General features: G+C 47.3%; 1 protein-coding gene across 2 annotated transcripts; it reads right to left on the reverse strand.

Moving 5' to 3' along the window:
- Positions 1 to 2566: 2566 nt before the first annotated feature.
- On the reverse strand, positions 2567 to 17456 carry Smarcd1 (SWI/SNF related, matrix associated, actin dependent regulator of chromatin, subfamily d, member 1). 2 transcript variants are annotated; one of them, XM_048364685.1, is made up of 13 exons: positions 17163 to 17454; positions 16357 to 16544; positions 16026 to 16068; positions 15808 to 15930; positions 14383 to 14505; positions 12574 to 12690; positions 11017 to 11118; positions 10590 to 10751; positions 10402 to 10499; positions 7673 to 7808; positions 5532 to 5654; positions 4397 to 4498; positions 2567 to 4270 (listed from the first exon to the last, which is right to left on the reverse strand). In XM_048364685.1, exons 1-13 carry the CDS (start codon positions 17337 to 17339, stop codon positions 4217 to 4219), a joined length of 1548 nt encoding a protein of 515 aa, XP_048220642.1. In that variant the 5' UTR covers positions 17340 to 17454; the 3' UTR covers positions 2567 to 4216. The 2 variants fall into 2 exon arrangements, with proteins under 2 accessions (XP_048220642.1, XP_048220648.1); XM_048364691.1 differs by lacking the exon at positions 14383 to 14505 and having other exon boundaries at positions 17163 to 17456.
- Positions 17457 to 20129: the final 2673 nt, after the last annotated feature.

Genomic DNA, 20129 nt, shown 5'->3' on the forward strand with positions numbered 1-20129 from the left:
CAGTCCTGGGGCTTGAACTCAGGGCCTGAACACTGTCCCTGGCTTCTTTTTGCTCAAGGCTAGCACTCTACCACTTGAGCCACGGCACCACTTCCAGCTTTTTCTATATATGTGGTGCTGAGGAATCGAACCCAGGGCTTCATGCATACAAGGCAAGCACTTTGCCACTAGGCCATATTCCCAGCCCCCTGACCTGGATGTCTTCTAGAGAAGGAAGATGGAAAGGTCAAAGGTAGAGGACTTTGATACCATGTGACCCACAGTTCTGCTAGGTCTGATGAAGGACAGATGAGGCAAAAGTAGCCAGTGCAAAAACACTGGTCTTGAGAAGCACATAGCTGCCTTCAATTTCTCTCACTAGGAGCTCCCCAATGACTGGTTGTTCTGCAGAGGCTCGGAAGGGGGAGAGAGGTAGGACCTGAAATGGTTATTTCCAAGAGTCTGGAGCTGTATCTCCAGCTCTGTCTTAGAAACCGTAATTGAGAGTAGGCAGGTGTCTGATTTTGAAGGAAGGAGAGATTCCAGGCTCTCCATAACCCACAGCCATCTGTTCTACTGTGGGAGGGGGAGCTCTGGTTTCCAGGCTGCTCTGCAGTGAAGCAGGCTCACCACCCTCAGCTTGCCTGCACCCTGGCCTAGAAGGCAGACACCAGTGTTCATGTGCTGACCTCCTGGCCTGGCGCACTGCTGAGTGTTGCCATCTCCCTTAGGGCTGCGAGTGGCCAGAAACCGTAATCAGTACTGGGCTAGAGGTGAGGCCGGATGCAAGCAGTGGGTAAGAGCAAGTGGGCAGAAGGTTACAGAAGGATGCTTTGTCCTAAGTCCCAGGGATAGAACAGGAAAAGCCCACCATGCTTTTCCATGGCGAGGGAAACAAAACTACGAAATCAGTAGTTGTATTCCTTACAACAGTTAAGCCAAGCCCATAGCACCCTCCCACAGACTGCTCACTCACTCCCTTAGTACACTGGCACTGAGACGAAAGCACCAGTGCCAGGGTGCCAGCTAGGAACTGATTATGGGGGATGGAAGACCGAAGAGAAAGGATGTTCCTGTCCCTGGCATGTACAATAGGAACCCCAAAGAATGCACATTTCTTCATGAAATGATCCCTTGTTTTTGCTTAGCTGCTGCTTCTCTCTTTTTATCCCTCCATTCCTTTTAGGTAGTGGAGCTGGAGACTGTATGCATTTGCTCATTATACAAAAAATAGGGTGTCTTCTCAGTGGCACTTGAGCTCTTTTCCCAAAAGCGAGCTACAGACTGCCTGAAAAAATTAAATGATTCATCATCCATGAATGACACATGTAACTAGCCCAGGTGAAAAACAGATGACATTTTGGTGTCCTTGAAATGCATTTTATTCCTAGGTATCACACATGCCCTGCTTTCCCTATTCAAGCTTGAGAAACCCTGAAGTTCTGGCCAGGCAGAAGTGGCAGGCAATGTTGGAGAGCTCCAAGCCTGGAGGAAAAGGGTTAATTTTTAACTCTGACTTTGGAAGGTGGCTGTACTTACTCTGTGCCCTCTCATTCTGCTTCATGCCCTCACTGGATAAGGACGCAGAGGAAAGCACTGAGCCACCAGGTGGCAACAGGGAGAAATGCAGCAGGTCAGGCTTTTGCTAAGAACCACTCTTGGGCAGACTTTCAAACTGCCAGGGGGAGTCCTTTTGTTGTAATCAAGGTTTGAACTCATGGCCCTGCTCTTGCTGTGCTGGGGCTCCATCATTAGGCCTCCTAGCCTAGCTTTAGCCTGGCTTTTCCTCTTTTTTGGGGAGAGATGGAGTCTCAAGGACTTTTCTGTCCTAGTTGGCACTGACTCTCAATCCTCCGGATCTCAGCCTGAGTAGCTAGGTTATAGGTGTGAGCATTCTGGAACGTATGTATGTATGTATATATGTATGCATGCATGCATGATAATAACACTGTCTTTCCACATCGGACCTAAGAGCTTACCAAGAGTGGTCAAGCACTCGAAAGGCAGAGGTGGATCTCCAGTTCAAGGCTAGCATAGGCTAAAAGCAAAGTGAATGATCTAGTAAGTTTTTAAAAAACAAAACACTGCTGTGACATCTTACTCAGAATTTGAGTGGAACCTCGATGATCATAAAATTCTTTGAAATATCAGTGCCGGCTGCTGCCAGGCTTTGGTCCCAGCTAGACGGGCACCTGGGAGAGAAGTGGCGCTCTAGAGAAGAATCTGGTTCATCAAGCCAAGGGACCACAAGGATGGCTCACTCCAGCCAGCAAGAAGATCGCAGTGGCACTGATGTGTCCATACCTGATGGATGGGAGCTGAGAATGTAAGACCCAGTGGAGGGGCCCAACCATCCCAAGCAGCTCTCAGACGGTCTGGACCCTCGGGTTATCAACTGCTGGAGTGAGACCAGCATCCCAGGGGAAAAAGCTCATTTCCTTGGAGTCCCCAGCACCTGGTCCCATGGCTGACATACAGTAAATGCTCAGTAGGTGTGGTCAAATGAGCTGCCGCTGTGAGCAGAGCAGAGCCGACAGTGCTGGAGGAGCCCGGGAGGCGGCCTCCCACAGGAGCAGGGGACTCGCCCTTCAGAAGATCCTTTTATTAAAACTGGGTGACATCAGTAAGGGGACAGTACAAAAAAAATTTTGGTCCATGAAAAAAAACACAATAATTCAGTTAATAAAAACAGTTATCAACAGCGACACTGTAGGAGTGCTGAGCTTCCTCCTTGCAGTTCCAGCTAGGAGCCAGACTGGGCCCCAGGGCCATCCAGTGTCACTGTGGGGAGAATCTTTTGAGGGAAGAGCAAGTATATGGCAGGAAGGGGAAGAAAGGGGGAAAACTGCTGTTTGCAGTGTAGACCACGCAGGAACGAGGGGCAAGGGGTGTGCTCGCAGGAGCCTGAGGAGGGGTGGGGAAGCAGGGGCTTTGTCAGTTCTGTGGGTTCAGAGCCCATGCTGAACGGAATCCCCCTCTGTGCCCAGCTGTCTCCCACCCTGCTATGTTGTCTGCGAGCCCGGGATACGCTAACTGGGGTGGGGGGGTGGGGGTTCAGGGTGTGTGTGATACAACCTGGAAGGTTCTGAGGCTCTCCTGGAAAGATGCAAAGCCATCTTTGTCCCAAGAGGCCAGGATCACAAGGTCCTGCTGCTACCTGAGGGGTCTGAAGCTTTGAGGGCAGGGACAGGGGAGTCACAAGCCTGTGAGGCAGGGAAGGGGAGAGTCACAAACCCATCTCAGCTATTCTCTAGCCCTAGGCGCTTTCACTCCTCAATGCCCTACAAGTCACCAGTGGGCATCAACTGGGCAGACAGGGACAGGAAGACAGGGATGGCCCAGGGCTTTACCCGTTTGATTCGAGGCCTGTGTCTCCATTAGGGAGTGGGCAGGGTTGAGTGAATGGAGGAGTCACTCCCCAGAACAACAGCAGGAAGGAACAGTCTCTGCTGGCAATGACAGTTGCCCAGGTTAGAGTCCTGGGGCTTGGACAGGGAAAGGCAAGGTCCCCACCCAAATGCTGTGGGTAAGGGTAGATGTGAGGAAATCTTACAAAGGGCAGCTACAGAAGTGTGGAGGAGGGAGCAACAGTTCAAGAACAAACTCCAATACTGATATGAACTCCTGCTAAAGGAGCTGAAAGCACTGACAACAGGCCAGCCCAGTGGGTGAGGAATAAGCTGGGGCTCAGAGGAGCCCAAGAGCCAGGATGCCCTTAGTGCTAGATAGCAATAAGTGAAGGGAGAGTTTGCTCCAAACCTGTGGAGGGAAGGAAACTGAATTGTTAGGAGGGCCAAGATCAACTAGCTTATAGAGAGCCCTCAGGCCTGAGTCTCAGAGGAGGGGCTACAGCTCCCAACTCCTGGGTCTCTGAAGGGCAGGATCCATGCAGCTGGTCTTCTTGAAGACCATCTGGCCTTAGCCCCATTCCAGAGCACTGATTACTACTACAGGGTCTCTATCACTACCTAGAGGTCCTATGTAGACCAGGGAGGGTAGAGGCACATGGAAACTTTGTGGGGCAAAAGGAAGCTGGGGGAATGGGAAGGGATGGGGTAGGAGAAGAGGATAATAGGTGTCTTGAGAGACAGAAGTGTGAGACCCTCTTCATTCTGGTGTTTCCTTGAACCAACAGCATCCCCGGGAAGCCCCGAGCAAAACCAAGGCAGGTGCTATGAGGCACACAGCACAGAGCCTAAATAAATGGTGCAGCCAAATCAGGGTTGTAGGAGAAGCCCTAGGTATTCCGGATTCCCAAGGCTTGCTCTAATTCTTGTCGTCTCTGCTGCACCTGAGGAGAAAATAGACGAGGGAGTGGGAGATGAGAAGAAAAGAAGCTGGCATCTAATATCACTGACCTCCAGTCAGGCATACTGACCCTTTGCCTTCTGTCTATGTCCCCAGGCACTGCACCTACCTTGGAGTAGAAGTATCGGCATACAGCTTCCTGAGCCCAAGGCTGGAAGTAGAATTCAGCGCGGCGCTCCTCCTCTGGGTTACCCACCACATCAGTCATGGTCTAAGGGGAAAGGGGTTGGAAAGGGGTTGGGGAGTGTGAGGAGAACACACTTGTTTCTTGCCTTCAGACATGTTATTGGTTGAATTGTATACCCCCCAAAAGATGCTGAAATCCTAACCTCCCAGTACCTGTAATGTGACCTTATTTGGAAAGAGTCTCTGAAGATGATCAAGTTAAGATGAAGTCATTGGGGTAGACCCTAATCCAATATGACAAGTATCTTTATAGAGGGGAAATTTGGACACAGAGACAGACACATACAGAAGCCACATGATGTGAAGACACATGGAATAGGCCAATATGAGCCAAGGAATGCCTATGGCTACCAGCAGAATGGCATAGAACTGATTCTCCCTCAAAACTCTCACAAGGAACCAACCCTCCTGGCACCCTGACTTTGGGCTTCCAGCCTCCACAACTATGAAACAATTATTTCTGTTGCTTAAGCCACCCAGTTTGTGTTAGTTTCCTACAACAAACTAACACCATACTCAAAGCCACCCCTAGCTAGCTAGCCACAGGTCACTGCCTATCCAAGGTCCTCTGACACCCCTCTACCTTTACTCTTCTGCTCAGCCCCTGTAATTGTAGTCACAGCAACCACAGGCTAGGCAGGAACTGAAGCCACATTTCAAGTCTCCACGCCCTTGCCTGAACTTACGGGATTCCTCTCTCTGAGAAATATCTTCAAATCCCAAACTTAAGCCTTCCCCAGTGATTTTACCCTCACTGATCTCCCTTCTTCTCTGAATTACCTTGTTGGTGGTTCCAGTCAGTTCTGATAAGGTCTTATGTACGTTACTACTTGCTTCCAAACAGAATGCTTTTTTGCTTTGAGAGCAGCAATCAAGGCTTCCTCTCTGTATTCTGAGACAACATGGAACACAGCAACAGCCCTGGACAAGCATGAACTCCATACTTGATGGTTCTGCCTCTATTTCCATACTTAACTGCAAGATGGCCCCTGACATGTGCTGCTATAAAAAAAAAAAAAAGTCTCCTCCCCCAGCTCTTCTACCAGGTAGTTTTTTACCTTGAGGTCCCGGCACTGGGACTGAAGCCAGTCATTGATGAAACCCTGAGGGTCTCTGGCAAAGCTCAGCATGAACTCCCGCTGGGTCTTCAGCTGGTTGATAGTTTCTATTGTCTCATGGATCTAAAAGGAACAGGGAACCTCACACCATTAAGTTAAACATGAAGCTAAAAATGGCAGACAAGCCTAGTGCTGATGGCTCACGCCTCTAATCCTAGCTACTCAGGAGGTTGAGATCTGGAGACCAGAGTTTAAAGCCAGTCCATGAGACTCTTATCTTCAATAAACCTCCAAAAAAGCTGGAAGTGGAGCAGTGGCTAAAGTGGTAGAGCATTAGTCTTAAGCATAAAAGCTCAGGGGCAGCACTCAGGCTCTGAGTTCAAGGCCCAGGACTGGCATGGAAAATAAAAAGGCACAAGGTGCTGATGACATACACTGTGTACTTCTTCTAACCATGGTATGGGCTGCTGCTGCCCAAAACTGGCAAGCTGTACAGGGCTCCTACTGTTCTGCCCTCAGCATTCTTTCAGCAGCTAATGGGTATTTACTTCTGTCTCCCAGTCCAGTCCATGTGAAAATAGTTGTCCTTTAGTCTCTTCAATATCACTACAAGTAAATATTTAATCCATAACTACTGATGGGTTGCGAGTCCCTCATTCATTGTCCATTTTCTAAACTCCAACCAATACAAATGGTTTATTAATATCTCTAAACATTTAAACTCTACATCTCTGAAACTAAATTCAATGCCTTTTCCCTAATGCTCTTTTTTTTTTCTTTTTCTTTTGCTTGTCCTGGGCACTCTCCCTGAACTCCTTTTGCTCCAGACTAGCACTCTACCACTTGCATCACTTCTGGCTTTTTCTGTGATTAATTGGAGATGAGAGATTCATAGACTTCCCTGTCTAGCTGGCTTCAAACCACGATCCCCCAATCTCAGCCTCCTGAGTAGCTAGGTTTACAGGTGTAAACCACTGACACCTAATGCTGTTTCTTCCTCATCTTCCTCTTCCTATCTTAGTGGATGCAAATAGCCACCCAAGCTAAAATCCTGGGGATCACCATAATACCTCTTTTTCTCTCAGCCCCATTCAAGTGGTAGACAGATCTCTTCTACTTTGATACCTCTCAAATCTGCTCATTTTCACCTTCTCTGTGTCTTCAACAACTCTCACATGAATTACTGTGCAGCCTCGTAACTGGGCTTGTCTCTCAACCAGTCCCATTTACAACGCACTGTTCGCCTTCCCACTAACCATTATTCTAGATACAAATAGCATCAGTGCCTTCACTGGTGGTCAGGGGTCCTGATCTAATCTGCAGGATGAAGTGGGAACTAGTTCTGGCATCAAAACTGTATGACTAGGAAGTGGCTGAAAGTGATAGAGTGCTAACCATGAGTGAAAGAGCTCAGGGACAGCACCCAGGCCCTGAGTTCAAGCTTCATGATTGACCAAAATAAATAAGGATACAAAAACAAAACAAAACCTGTATAATTAGGCTTCTTCTTCCTCAGACAGCTTCCTTTCCCAAAACATTGCATCCTTGCAGTGTATCTAGCACACCAATGGCTTGTACTTCTCGAACACAGCAGGTTCTCTGATTCTGGACTTTTACATACCCTGTTCCATCTTTCTGTAATGTCCTTTGCCTCCACATCCCTAATATTTGTTACTCCTTCTCCCTTTTTATTAGCTCTCATTTGTCAATCAAGATTTAGTTATCTATTCTCCCTGTCCTTTGTGTTTGAAGAGTACTTCTAGATCTGTCTAAAGGAACTGTGCCTAACAATGTTAATGATGATCAAAGTGATAACAGTAGCAGGAACAACTAACTACTGGCTGTTAAGTGTTAGATACAGTCTTGTTTCCTTAAACATATTGTTTCACATCATCCTCAGACCAATCTTATAAATATAGATATTATAACTCTATTTTACAGATGAGAAACTGAGGTTCAATGCTATTAAAAAGGTATAGTCAGAAGAAGAACTCACATGAGTCTGGTTTCCATCAATCTCCAATATCCTTCCTGATATATACAGTGACAATATACTTTGAATTAAAACCAGATATTAAAAGGTAAGCCCAGTTGTGATGAGGAGGTGGAGATTGACAAAACTCAAACTCAGAGAACCCTACCTTGTTGTCTAGAGTAGCGATCTCCTGTTGGCTGGCAGTGGACAGCAGAAAAGAATTCATCTGGGTCTTCAAGGTATCATCTACTTCCACATCAATATCATAGCAAGCTGTCTTTTTCTGGTCATTTGGGTCAACACTGGGGTAGAGAGCAAAGAAATCAGATATGGTTGGCATAGTCAAAAGATGCCCCATCCAAGTGCTAGTAGTTCACATCTGTAATCCTAGCTACACAGAAGGCTGAGATCTGAGGATCTCAGTTCAAAGACAGCCCAGGCAGGAAAGTCTGTGAGATTCTTATCTCCAATTAACTACCAAACAGCAACAACAACAACAACGAAGCGAGAAGTGAAGCTATGGCTCAAAGTGGTAGAGTGCTAGTCTTAAGCAAAAGCAGCTCAGGGACAGCACCTAGGCCTTGAGTTCAAGCCTCAGAACCAAAAAAAAAAAAAAAAAAAAAAAGACCTAGTAACAAAGGAGAAAGGAGCTGACTGAAAATAAAGGGTTTAAGCCACTCTTGGATGCAACACAAATACTCTGTACCTTAACTGCAATAGAAGCTATGTGCTATATACAGTCATTTGAAATCTTCAAACAACACTTCAATGTGCTCAGTATGGGTGCAATTTATCATATACAAATATTTTTTTTAAAAAACATTAAGTAGTAAAAATTCAAATAGGGTAAGAACATGCCCAGTGGAAAGATCTTTTGATCCCAGGAGGAAACTGCTACCACAGAACTTTTTTTTTTTTTTTTTGCCAGTCCTAGGACGTGAACTCAGGGCCTGAGCACTGTCCCTGGCTTCTTTTTGCTCAAGGCTAGCACTCTGCCACTTGAGCCACAGCCCCACTTCTGGCCATTTTCTGTATATGTGGTGCTGAGGAATCGAACCCAGGGCCTCGTGTATACGAGGCAAGCACTCTTGCCACTAGGCCATATCCCCAGCCCATAACTTTTAAACTTGATCTACCTCACAATCAAATCAAACTAAACTAAGTACACAGACACACCCACATGGTGTAAGTGACTACAGGCTGTGTGATGTCTCAGGGCCTAAGTAACATGGAGCAATAGAAGAAAGACAAATAGATGATAGCCAATTACTGTGACATGCTGCTTTGAGGAAATACTTTTCTTTACTCCCTATCTGTCTCCAGGGGATGTCTCACTCTGCCTTCCAACTAAAAAGCAATGGAAGCCAGGTGTTGTTAGCTCATGCCTGTAATCCTAGCTACTCTGGAGGCTAAGATCTGAGGATCACAATTTGAAGCCAGCCTGGGAAGAAAAGTCTGTGAGACTTTTTATCTTCAACTACCACAAAACCAGAAGTGGTACTGTGGCTTTAAGTGATAGAGCACTAGCCTTGAGCACAAAAGCTCAGGGACAGTGCCCAGACCCTAAATTCAAGCCCCATGACCAACCGAAAACAAAAACAAAAAAAAAACCAAAAACGACAGAAATGAAGCTGTGGTAGTAGAGCACTAGCCTTGAGCAAAAAAAGCTCAGAAACAGTACCCACGGCTTAACCTGATGCTCTAGGACTGGCAACACACACACACACACACACACACACACACACACGCACGCACGCACACACACACACGAGATAAACAAAAGGACTGATGTCTGAGAATTCTCATTTGAAACTAGTTCAAGCCCCAGTTGTCATGCATGCACATACACATGACATATGCCACAAGAGCTGAATGCAGCAGCTTATACCTGTAATTTTAGCTATGCAGGAAGCTGAGATTGGGAGGGTTATGGTTTGAGGTCAGTCTTGGCAAAAAGTTTATGAGATTCTTAACCAATAGCAGGACACACTGGTGATTGCCTGTCCATCCTAACTATGTGGGAGGTTGAGGTGGGAGAAGTATAGTTCCAGGCCAACAGGGCAAAAAAGTTCCTAAGACTCCATCTCAACAGAAGAAGCTAGGTACAGTAGCCTATGTCTGCCATCCTAGTTAAGAAAGATTGTGGTCTAGGCTAGGCTGAGCAAAATGCCAAGAACCTATCTCAAAAATAACCAAAGCAAAGAAGGACTAGAGGTGTAAATCAGTGGTAAAACAGTGTCTACCTAGAAAGTCCAAGGCCTTGAGTTCAAACCCCAGTACTGCCAGGGGAAAAGACAGCTGATAACTCCTCCCACACTGATAAGCTGGTAGAGCTGATTCTCTAAGGGGACAGTGGAGCCCTAATGTTCAGTGTTCCAGCCACCAACATTGTCAGTAGGCACAGAGTTGGAAAGAGTTGTTCAATAGTACCTCACAAACAGAAGTACTTCTACCATGCAGACATGAGTAATCCTGAGAGTGCAGATATGAGTGTGATTAAAAAAAACAACAAACAAACTAGGAAGTTTTGAGAGTGTATGTATTTTTTTTGCTAATCCTGGGGCTTGAACTTGAGGCCTGGGCACCATCCCAGCCTCTTTGAACTCAAGGCTAGCACTCTACCACTTGAGCCACAGCACCACTTCCGGCTCTCACAGACTTTTGTGCCCAGGCTGGCTTCAAATTGCTATCCTTACATCTCAGCCCCCTGAGTAGCTAGGATTACAGATGTGAACCACCAGCTCCCGGCTTTATTACTCTTATTTTTTTAGTGTAATTTAGTTTTAGTAATAGCCATGTTACACAAACTGCTTACAAAATCCCTGTTAACAACCAACTGTGTGGGCTATTCCGAGCCAGCTCCAGTATACCTAGACCTCCCATACTCAAGCTTACCTGATGACATGGTTAATGATGATGGGTTCTGGTGGCATAAGCAAGGCATGGAGCCGTTGAGGGATCTCTGAAAACTTCATACGTTGAGATTCGAAGATCTATGAGAAAGAGAAGAGGCTACAAATAGGCATTTTGAGTATGACTAGTGCTCATACAGATCCTAGCAAAAGGAAGAGTCTTTAATATACCTGTTGGAGGTACTTGTCACAGATGACAAATTCTCGTTCGTGAGGGTCCTGGAGCTTATGTGTCTTGATATACTGCCAGAGTGCTTGGATGATCACTGGACGAGTCTGGGTATGGATGCCCAGGAGCCGAGCCAGGCGAGGGTCTAATTTAAACTGGGGAGGCTGCACAGAATCAAAGAATATAGGAAATGAAGCCATTGAGTTAGATTAGTATGTATCTTGAGGTGCTTATTACTGTGATGACACATTCTATCTAGCCAGCAAACATTAATACTGTGCATCCTTAGGGACAAGAAAATAATAAGGTAAGAATTATCCATGTACTAAAGTGGCAAGTTATTCACAACTAGACCTAAACTGTTACAGGCTGGACTGTTACTGAGATGTGGCTCTGAATGCTCGACCCTCTAACATCTCGACAGAATACCTGGTAATCCAGCATCAGCAGGACAGTACACCGTACATTCACATCTCCTGGCCGCTTCACCTGGAAGCCATCAGTCTCCTGGGTAGTGGCGGTCCTGTGCCACTACAGAGAGGAAGATGTCAGCGGGGCTCTCCCAGAGGAAGAGCTGGGGTGGGAGGGAAGAGCTTCTGTAATGACTGAACAATCAACTTTCATTACTGAGGTTACTGGAGAAGAGCAATAGCATAAGACACACCTAAAGTCTGCCTATGGTTTGGGGATTATTGTCTGTGTATAAGAAGATTACTCTTTTAATTCTGAGTGTTGGGAAATCACATTTAAATTAGCCTGCATTTCCAGTGAAACTTTTGCCCACAAAATGGATAATAGATATGAGAAAAGAAACACAATGTAGTTACCATTTACTGCATACTTATTATGAACAAGAGTATGCTAAGACATTTACCTGGTCATCATTTAATTCCCAAACATCCATTCGAGATAGGCCCGATTATACCTATTTTAGGGCTGGGAATATGGCCTAGTGAGTGGCAAGAGTGCTTGCCTCATATACACGAAGCCCTGGGTTCGATTCCCCAGCATCACATATATAGAAAACGGCCAGAAGTGGTTCTGTGGCTCACGTGGCAGAGTGCTAGCCTTGAGCCGGAAGAAGCCAGGGACAGTGCTCAGGCCCTGAGTCCAAGGCCCAGGACTGGCCAAAAAAAAAAAGCAAAAATGAAAAAAAATCTATTTTACGGATGAAAATACTAGTGCTTAGAAGAATGAAGTAACTTGCCTAGGTCAAATACCAATAAGTGGTGGAAATGCAATTTGAGTTTTGATGTGTCTGTCTGACTTTTCAGTCCACATTCATTGCTACTCTATTAGTATAAAATTAAGTTAAATATATTTACAAGTTTCTATTGAGTCTATGGCTTACTTCCCTTATTAGATGGTAAAGACCTTCCCATGTCTCTTAGTGGTTGAGGTTAAGGGGTTGCGGCTACATTGGCAAAGAAAGTAGCAAGTTAAGTATACATGGACCACTGGTTATTCTGGGCCTGTATCCCAAATAAAACTGGTGCTAACGTGGTCTTTAAAACACATTACACAATCAGGCATTACAATAAAGGATTACTGATGATTTGGAAATGAATCTAAGACCCAAGTTTATAAAAGTAACCTAGGCAAGTACTAGCACCCTTAACCAATCCTTTTAATTAAAAGAATTGCTATCAGAAAACAATATGAATGATACATGGGTAACAACTCATAATTATTAATAAGCAAGATTCAGAGATGGCCTGATATTCACAAGAGGCCTTCATTATAAGACTTGAAAGTAGAGGCAATGATTAGGACAATAAATTAAAAAGGTAGGACAAGTCAGATTCCAAGAGTTCTCAGGTCCAAAGTAAACACAACTAGTGCCATCTGGAGGTGGATGTACAAACTTCAATGGTCGACCTGAACATTATTATTTTTTTTATCTCCCTCTCTCCTTAGGTGTTAGTTTGGCTCCCAAGTCCACCATCCTCCAACCAGAGTCAGAGCATACAAGGCATAACTACTCACTTCTACCAGATGGTTGTCTGGTCCATACAGGTCTTTGTCTAATTCGATCACCAAGGACTTAAAAAAGGAAGAAAATTTCCTCTTTTGTTTGGTGGCATCATATTTGGACAAGGCTGACTAGAAGAGAGATAGGAAAGACCATGTTAGAAGAGGCCAAAAAAAACGTTTCCCAGGACAAACCCCTATTAAAAACACCCACAACAGGGGCTGGGGATATGGCCTAGTGGCAAGAGTGCTTGCCTCGTATGCATGAGGCCCTGGGTTCAATTCCCCAGCACCACATATACAGGAAATGGCAAGAAGGGGCGCTGTGGCTCAAGTGGCAGAGTGCTAGCCTTGAGCAAAAGGAAGCCAGGGACAGTGCTCAGGCCCTGAGTCCAAGCCCCAGGACTGGTCAAAACAAAACAACAACAACAAAAAAAACACCCACAACAGCAATGAGAGGAAAAATCAAGAATGTCTTCTATCTAAGAGATGGCAAGGTGAGCATCTACCTAGCACTCGTGGCTTCCACTTGTATATCCTAGCTACCCAGGAAGCTGAAATCTGAGGACTGAGATTCAAAGCCAGCCCGGGCAAACAAGTCTGAGATACTCTATATCCAATTAACCATCAAAATGCTGGACTGGTGGCTGGGAATATGGCCTAGTGGCAAGAGTGCTTGCCTCATATACATGATGCCCTGGGTTCAATTCCCCAGTACCACATATACAGAAAATGGCCAGAGGGGGCGCTGTGGCTCAAGTGGCAGAGTGCTAGCCTTGAGCAAAAAGCCAGGGACAGTGCTCAGACCCTGAGTTCAAGGCCCAGGACTGGCAAAAAAAACAACTGTCACAAAATGCTGGACTGGTGGTATGGCTCAAGTGGTAGAGCACCAGCTGTGAGTGAAAAAGCCAAGCAGGAGCTCAAGGCCTTAAGTTAAAACCTGGGAACCAGAAAAAACAACAACAAAACCTAGTTATGGTATCAGTAAAACCCCAAAGAAGCAGCCTATAAGGACAAAGTCACTTATCCATCTCATTTCCCTAGGGGAAATGAGGCAAGTTAAGCCAAACCCTTGTACATAAAGCATATCTGAAAGAGAAAGTCTGACTGTAGGGGGGAAATGAATCACAGGCAGTAACCAGCCAGAACAAAAACAGCTTTATTTGGACAGAATGATATAATCAGCAGATGGACTAGACCTATATAGAGAAGATGGAGGCTCTAACATTGAGTCCTAGTTCTCCTGCAAAAATGCATTCAAATCAGCTTGCCTGCAAGCAGCTAAAAATGGAGCCAGAGTGCAAAGGAAGGAAAGAAAGGTGAGCTTCCCTAAGGGGCTGCTGGGATGGGAAGTTTGGAGACTATCAACCTGCCTGTTAACGTTCCCCATGAAATAACAAAGACTTTGTCAGAGAAATTTACCCGACTTAAACTGTGGGGCATCTCCACAAAAGCTGGAAATACCACAGTGGGAATCAAGGATTTAAAGACTTAAAATAAAAACGAAAATGCACAAAACAAACAACACAACCTAACTAACTAATCTACAAATGCTGCTAAACTGAATGGCCAACAGCACCAGGAGTAAGGTAAATAACAAATCAGATCCCAAGACAATAAGGTTTTTGATACCAGCGAGGGCCAAACTATGGTAATAGATATAAAAGGTCCATTGTCTTTCTGAGCACAGAGTGTCTCCCTCTCTGGTGCTCCCAGCAGGAGCTTAAAAACCAGTAAGGCTTTCTGAAGATTGGACAACACTGCTCAGACCCAGCAGCTCCCATCCTACACATCAACCATGATCTCTGTAGATCTTGAACTCACATCCTCCAGGAGCCGTCCTTCTACCCGAAGTTCCCAGGAAGCCACGGTCCCTTCCCCGTCCTCGGCATCTGACTTGGCCGGATTGAAAGTGTTAGAAATGAAAATACGAAGCTTCCGTTTTTGCTGAAGAAAGCAGAAACAGGATTGATAGTGGGGCTTCAGTGGTTTGATGCTGAATAAGAATCTTCCCAAACCCCAGAATTACTCCTAACAGACTCGATTGCTGTCCCTTGGGTGAATGAAAATTTCATTCAGAACAGTACTGGGATCCCAGGTGGACAAAGTCATGCACAGTGCCAGGTTCCCAAGGTAGCAGAGCCATCATAGTAAAAACATGGATAGGGTATATTTCTGGTTCAAGAAACATCAATCCAGGGCTGAGACTGTAGCTTAGTGGTTGAGTGCTTGCCTAGCATGCATGAAGCCCTGGGTTCGATTCCTAAGCACCACATAAACAGAAAAAGCAGGAAGTGGCACTGTGGTTAAGTGGTAGAATGCTAGCCTTGAGCAAAAAGAAGCCAGGGACAGTACTCAGGCCCTGAGTTCAAGCCCCAGGACTGGCAAAAAAGAAAAAAAAGAAAGAAACATCAACCTTTACCCCCTACCTTGCTGGGCTGTTCTTTTTTTTTTTGATGTCTGTCATGGAGCTTGAACTCAGGGCCTGAGTGCTGGCCTTGAGCTTTGGTGCTCAAGGCTAGTAGCTCTACCACTTTGAGCCACAGGTCCACTTCTGGTTTTCCGGTGATTAATTGGAGGTAAGAGTCTCACCCACTTTCCTGCCGGGGCAGGTTTCCAATCGTGATTCTCAGATCTCAGCCTTCTGAGTAGCTAGGATTACAGGCATGAGCCACCAGTGCCATCTTACCGTTCTGTTTTTTGTTTGTTTTCTGTTAGTCATAGGACTTGAACTCAGGACCTGGACATTGACCCTGAGCTTTTTTGCTCAAGTCCAGTACTCTGCCACTTTGAGCCACAGCTCTACTTTATGTGGATAATTGGAGATAAGAGTCTCATGGAGGGCTGGGAATGTGGCCTAGTGGTAGAGTGCTGGCCTAGCATAAATGAAGCCCTGGGTTCAATTCCTCAGCACTGCATAAACAGAAAAAGCCAGAAGTGGTGCTGTGGCTCAAGTGGTAGAGTGCTAGCTTTGAGCAAAAAGTCAGGGACAGTGCTCAGGCCTTGACTTCAAGCCCCAGGACTGGCAAAAAAAAAAAAAAGAAAGAAAGAAAAAGTGTCACAGACTTTCCTGCCTGGGCTGGCTTTTAACTGCAATTCTCATATCTTAGCCTTCTTAGTAACTAGGATTACAAAGATGAGCCACCAGTGCCCAGCCAAAACACTGCAATTTAAATGACAAGATTTTTCATCTTAAGCCTGGTGAAGGTTTTCTCCTTTGGCTATCTGCCTAGTGCTTTCCTATGTTACCTTAATAGGACGTTTCAAGGCCTCCTGGATATCTAGCCGTTTCCTCATGATAGTCTGGTCCAGTTTCCTTTCAAAAGCCAAGAGGTCCATATAGGCCTGGGATTCTGGTACCAGTTCACGAATCTTCAGAATAGAAAAGATATAACTGGGATGTAGTGCTCACCATCTCTAGTCTCAAACTCACCACACCTTCAAGAAAACCTAGAAATTGGACTCACCCTTTGAGGTAGAATTTTGTCAGCCATCTTCTTTTTCTTTGCACTGTTCAGAATAAATACTGTTATCAGGTTGGGATAGAACAAGTCTGAACATTAAAATTAGCCATCAGCACCTCTATTTATTGTAAAGTGAGAGCCTGTAAAGCTTTTCTCAAATCAAAGAAAAAACCTTTCTCCATCATCAACTCCACCAACACCAGCACCGCTACCAGGCATTCTCAATGGTGAATCCCAGCAGCATCACCTGCTGATACTGTATCACCACTTCTCCCACCACCTGTATCTTCACAGGCCTCCCTATCCCTCCCTTCCTCCACTCAGGTCATCTTACTTGTGGTTTCGATTTTGGACCGCCTGCTGCTGGACCTGCTGGATCTGCTGAGGTGCAGGTCTCTTGCGGGACTGGTCCATCCCTGACTGAGCCAGGCCAGGTCGGACTGAAGGGTTCCCCCCATAGCCAGGAGGTCCCATGGAAGGTCCCTGAGGTGTCATTCGGCTGCCTGGTAGCATACCTGGTCTCTACAGAGAGGAGAGGACCCAGAGATATCATAGCTTCCCCTGCTAGTTAACCAACCCCAAGAATGGAAACGTGGGGGGTGGGGGGCAGGAACCTGAATTCTTTGAATGGAACAAAGCTGTTGGGTAGGGCAGAGGATAATGACAAGAGAGTCTGACCCCTCTGCTTTTTTGAAATGTAGGTAACTGGACCATCCTCTGCCCCAGTTCCAATCTAGAGAAAATAGGACCCAAAAGCTATTAGACAGCCAGGTTATACTCAAATTCTCTCCTCAATCTGACTCATCAGACATCCCCTCTGGCCCTCCATCTACTCTGCTGGCTTCTCTTTTGAAGCTGACCTCAATTTGCAGCTACACCTTGGGTGCTCCTCTGAGCCCATGTCCCTTTTGCTCTTCATGGCCATCCCAAGCTCCACTTCACCTTCCCGACTCCCCACTGAAACAATGCTTGTGGGAGCGGGGGGTGCGGGGGAGGATGCTCACTGTCTTCCTCACCCCCAACCCAGGACCAGAACCCCTTCCAGGGGAGTCCCTCCTGCTCCTCCCCCATCCCTGTCACTCCCAGGCCCTGGCTCGGCCCCGCCCCCGGCCCACGCGCCCCTCCTTCTGCCCCACTCACCGGATAGGCCGCCCCGGGCATCGGGGAACGGTACAGCCCTTGACCCGGCGCCGGACCCATTCTCACGGGAGGCCCGGGAGTTCCGCCCGGGCCCAGAGCAGCTGCCGCGCCCGCCCCTCCTGAGGCTCCGGCCCCGCCGCTCGGTGCCACAGACTGGAAACCCGCCCGGGCCGCCATCTTCCCGGAGCCGCCGAGGCAGCTGCACAAAGAACCGGAACCGGAACTCCCCCCCGCGCGCCCCTCGCGCGCCCCCCGAGCGCCTGCCTGTTTGTGGGCTCGGCGGGCGGGCCGACACGGGAGGCTCCGGAGCAACGAGACGATGGGCTAGAGGAGACGCTTAGCGGAAAAGGCGATGACCCCGCCCTCCCCCGCCGTCATGGTCCGCGAGGGAGCACCATAGAGATGAGCTCGGAGATAGAGAGGCCGCGCGGACGGGCGCCCCCAGGCGGTCCGGAGGAACACAGCCCCCCAAGCCCCTAACGCTAGTCGTTTGATGAAGTGGGCGGCCGAGAGGGACATCCTTACCTGGCCGCAGTGCATTGACCTTTCCAAAGCGCTCTGATTGCTTTTCGTTCCATTGCCTTGCTGCGTTCACTGAGGGTGGCCTAAAAGGGAAAAGTACTGGGGAGAGAGAGAGGGAGGGAGGGAGGGAGCTAGGGGGAGAGAGAGAGAGAGACAGAGAGACAGGGAGAGTCTGAGCCTTGAACTCAGGGCCTAGGCGCTGTCTCAGCTTTTTTTTTGCCAGTCCCGGGGCTTGAACTCAGGGCCTCTTTGTGCTCAAGGTTAGCACTCTACCACGTGAATCACATGAGCGTGACTTCTGGCCTTTTCTGTTTATGTGGTGCGGAGGAATCGAACCCAGAGCTTCATGTATGCGAGGCAAGCACTCTACCATTAGGCCATATTCCCAGCTCTGTCCCTTAGCTTTTTAGCTTTCTACCACTTGTGCCACAACTCCACTTTCAGCTTTTTGGTGGCTAATTGGAAATCAAAGTCTCATGGACTTTATGGCCTGGGCTGGCTTGGAATCTCTATCCTTAGATCTCAGCCGCCTTAGTAGTTAGGATTTCAGGCCTGAACCACCTGCACAAGGTTGTTTATTGTATTTTACAAATGAAAAAGCTGGTTTCAAAGGAGGTAAATGATGAACCGTCAAGTTAGCAAGTGGTAGAGTCGTCCTCAATTCCAGTCTTCTGGATGGCAGCCCTGTTCCATTCCAAGAATAGTGGCTTCAGTGACTTCCTCTTGTGGGAATTTCAACCAGTTTCCTTTCTTTTCTTCTTTTTTTTTTTGGCCAGTCCTGGGCCTTGAACTCAGGGCCTGAGCACTGTCCCTGGCTTCATTTTGCTCAAGGCTAGCACTCAGCCACTTGAGCCACTGCGCCACTTCTGGCCATTTTCTGTATATGTGGTGCTGGGGAATCAAACCCAGGGCCTCATGTATACAAGGCAAGCACTCTTGCCACTAGGCCATATCCCCAGCCCAACCAGTTTCCTTTCTAGCCTTTGTAACCTATTCTTCTTCTAGAGTTGAGGTTCCAGTTTATCTGGAATTTTGACCTTGCCACCTCTCCTGAGAATCCTTTCGGGCTGAGGCTTATCTTTGGGAAATGTGTTGCATTTGATCCCTTCTCTCTTTCCCTGCTTAGTGTTTCAAACCATTCTTGGTGTGATGCTCAGCTTGTCCCATCTCAGGATTCCAGTGTCTCTCTGCTCAAATCTTTTCTTTACTCCTCCTCTGTTAGTGTGGTCTCAAGCCAAGCTCACCTTTAGTAGGAATACCTAAAAACTCATCAAATAAAAAACCACACTGAAGAGGAGATGGTTGAAACCCAGTTTATTAGACCAGAGGCATGCGTCACCCAGGGCCCTGCCTACTGACCCCCATCTAGTGCACACTTTTGGCCTTGCTCTTTCTCCCTCCCGCCCCCCCCCCCAAGGCTGTTTTCTAAGGAACTTTTGGAAATCAAGAAGTTCCCAAAGATCCTATAGTCTCACCCTCCAGCTCCAGGCCAGTGCAGATGAAATGCCCACAGGCACTGTTCTGGGAGTGTAGACCACAGGACAGCTGGACAGAGAAGGCCTGGAAAAGGATTGGGGCTCTGGCTTTTGAGGAGTGCCTGGTGGAGGGGGTGGGGGAGGCCCAACCCCTCACTCTTAGGGAGGAACAGAACAGCAAATCTTTCAACTCCTTGTCTAGGTTTTGCCTCTTTCCTCCCATGACCAAACCCCACCTCACCAGAAAGTGTGTGGTGGGCTTGGTTGGACATCAGGTGAGGAAGGGAGGCTGGAAACCCAGAAGGAGGGAAAGGCCACTGACTGAAGACTTCATCTTCTGCCTGTGAGCACCCACTGCCCTAGCTGTGGGAGTCACCAATCCCCAGCTCCCTTCTGTCTCTTGACGTAGCGTCCAGCACAGCTCTCTATCCCCTAGGTGGGGCTACTTCTGTAGCACCCCTTTCTTGGGGAGACCACAGACAAAGGACATTGGGATAGGTGGAGCAGGGGAAGGGGATGTTAAGGCTGCAGGGAGGGCAGAGGGTGCCTGGGATTGAGGGGAGAGGGTGAGGCCAGAAAGAGGCAGAGCTTGTGATTCACAGCTTCCTTTATGTCACCACCGAGACAGTGGGAAGGTTACAATGCGTGTGTCATCTCCTTGTGCTTCTCAGAGGGATGTGTGTACACAGTACAGACACCAGGGGAGAGTCCAACTGTTTATACAGGCGAAGGCATTCAGAGACCAGGGACAGGGGAGAGACACAGAAGGGGGAACTTGTTTTTTTTTGGGGGGAGGGAGTGTGGGGTAGATGGCTCTCTGAGACGAAAGGATGGAGACAGACAGGGTTAGAGGAAAGTATATACAGAGATATAGCAATATAGAGTCTGTATCATATAGAAATAGAAAATGCAGATGAGGTTGTCGAAAGAAGCAAATGAAGTTGGAGAAGAAGACTTGGGAGTGTTCCAT

The sequence above is a fragment of the Perognathus longimembris genome, chromosome 1 (assembly GCF_023159225.1).
Source record: "Perognathus longimembris pacificus isolate PPM17 chromosome 1, ASM2315922v1, whole genome shotgun sequence".
Classification (NCBI taxonomy): domain Eukaryota; kingdom Metazoa; phylum Chordata; class Mammalia; order Rodentia; family Heteromyidae; genus Perognathus; species Perognathus longimembris.

Coding starts and splice junctions, on each gene's coding strand:
- Smarcd1 (XM_048364685.1), bottom strand. CDS start 17,339: ATGGCGGCCCGGGCGGGTTTCCAGTCTGTGGCACCGAGCGGCGGGGCC. Junction 16,545..17,162: donor TGCCCGGGGCGGCCTATCCG/GTGAGTGGGGCA, acceptor TCCTCTCTGTAG/AGACCAGGTATGCTACCAGG. Junction 16,069..16,356: donor GTCCAAAATCGAAACCACAA/GTAAGATGACCT, acceptor TATTCTGAACAG/TGCAAAGAAAAAGAAGATGG.